The sequence below is a fragment of the Jaculus jaculus genome, chromosome 1 (genome assembly GCF_020740685.1).
Source record: "Jaculus jaculus isolate mJacJac1 chromosome 1, mJacJac1.mat.Y.cur, whole genome shotgun sequence".
Taxonomy (NCBI): domain Eukaryota; kingdom Metazoa; phylum Chordata; class Mammalia; order Rodentia; family Dipodidae; genus Jaculus; species Jaculus jaculus.
This window is the reverse complement of record NC_059102.1, coordinates 175,560,193-175,561,635: the sequence shown is the minus strand read 5'-3', so window position 1 is coordinate 175,561,635 and position 1,443 is coordinate 175,560,193. Positions and strand designations below refer to the sequence as shown.

General features: G+C 39.1%; 1 protein-coding gene across 1 annotated transcript; it reads right to left on the bottom strand.

Moving 5' to 3' along the window:
• Positions 1-301: 301 nt before the first annotated feature.
• LOC101613331 (olfactory receptor 4C46-like) lies at positions 302-1,216 on the bottom strand. Its single transcript, XM_012952441.2, has one exon. It carries the CDS (start codon positions 1,214-1,216, stop codon positions 302-304), a length of 915 nt encoding a protein of 304 aa, XP_012807895.2.
• Between the last annotated feature and the right edge of the window lie 227 nt (positions 1,217-1,443).

The window sequence follows — 1,443 nt, the reverse complement described above, 5'->3', positions numbered from 1 at the left end:
TTTCTTGTTCTTTATAGGAAGAGAAGCTTATGAATTAATACATTGTATAAAACTAGTGAAACTCAGTTTCAGTTTGGTAGAATTTCCTAAATATGTAAGGCACTGTTGGGTTAGGTTTTTCCCCATTTCTTGCACTCACTTCTCTCCCCTTCAGTGCAGATGTTATGAGTTGTAATGATTAATTTTTACTTATCCTATTTTTTAACTTCATCTATGATGTCATTTTGACATATCTACTTTCTTAGATGAATTAATATATGTTGAGCTTTAGAAACATTTGTTTGTCACCTGAAATTGCTTTTTAATGACACAATTTCTTAATGGCATCTTTCATCTGAGCATTTCTCAAGGTGTATATTAAAGGATTTAACAAGGGAGTAATCATGGTGTAGAACACAGTAACTGCTTTATCAATGGGTAACGTAGCTGAAGGTCTCATGTACACAAAAATGCAGGGCACAAAGAACAAGACAACCACAGTGATGTGGGAGACACAGGTGGAGAGGGCTTTGCGTTTCCCTTCCAAACTGTGGGTTCTTAGGGAGCGAAGGATGACCACATAGGAGACCATCAGAAGGAGGAAGTTTAGCAGACAGATGAAGCCACTGTTGGCAGCAACGAAGAGCCCCAGAGTGTGAGTGTCAGTGCAGGCCAGATTGAGCAAAGGGTTCAGGTCACACATGAAGTGATCTATGACATTAGGGCCACAGAAGGGTAATTGGAAGATAAAGGAGACCTGTATCGCTGCATGAAGAAAACCTCCCACCCATACCACTCCCACTAGCAGACTACACACTCGGCGATTCATGATGGCTGTGTAGTGCAGGGGCTTGCAGATGGCCACATAGCGGTCATAGGCCATCACAGTCAGCAGGATACCCTCTGCACCTCCAAAGAAATGTTCCCCAAAGACTTGGGTGATACATCCATTGAACAGGATGATTTTCTTTTCATGGAGTGAGTCTATGATTAGTTTAGGAGTGTTGACAGAGGAATAGCAGGCATCAATAAAGGAGAGATAGGCCAAGAAAAAGTACATCGGTGATGCCAGTAATGGACTGGCCATGATGGTGACCACGATGAGCACATTTCCTACCATGGAGATGACATAGATGATAAAAAATACAGCAAATATGGTTGTCTGCATTTTTGGGTTCTCTGTGAGTCCCAGAAGAATAAACTCTGTCACGTTGTTCTTATTTTCCATGTGTTTCATATAGAACTTATTTATATTACCTGAAAAATATTAATGCAACCTTGAATAATTATACTTGTTCATGTTAACAAATAAATATTTCAATTATGTTGAGTTTTGGATTCTTTTAAAGATTATCTTGAAATGGAAATAAATGTTCTTAGTTCTTAATGATTTCTCAAATAACTTCCCTGTGTGTTAAGAATAAGAACCCACTGTAAATGCACAAGGCAGGAAGTCATGTATGC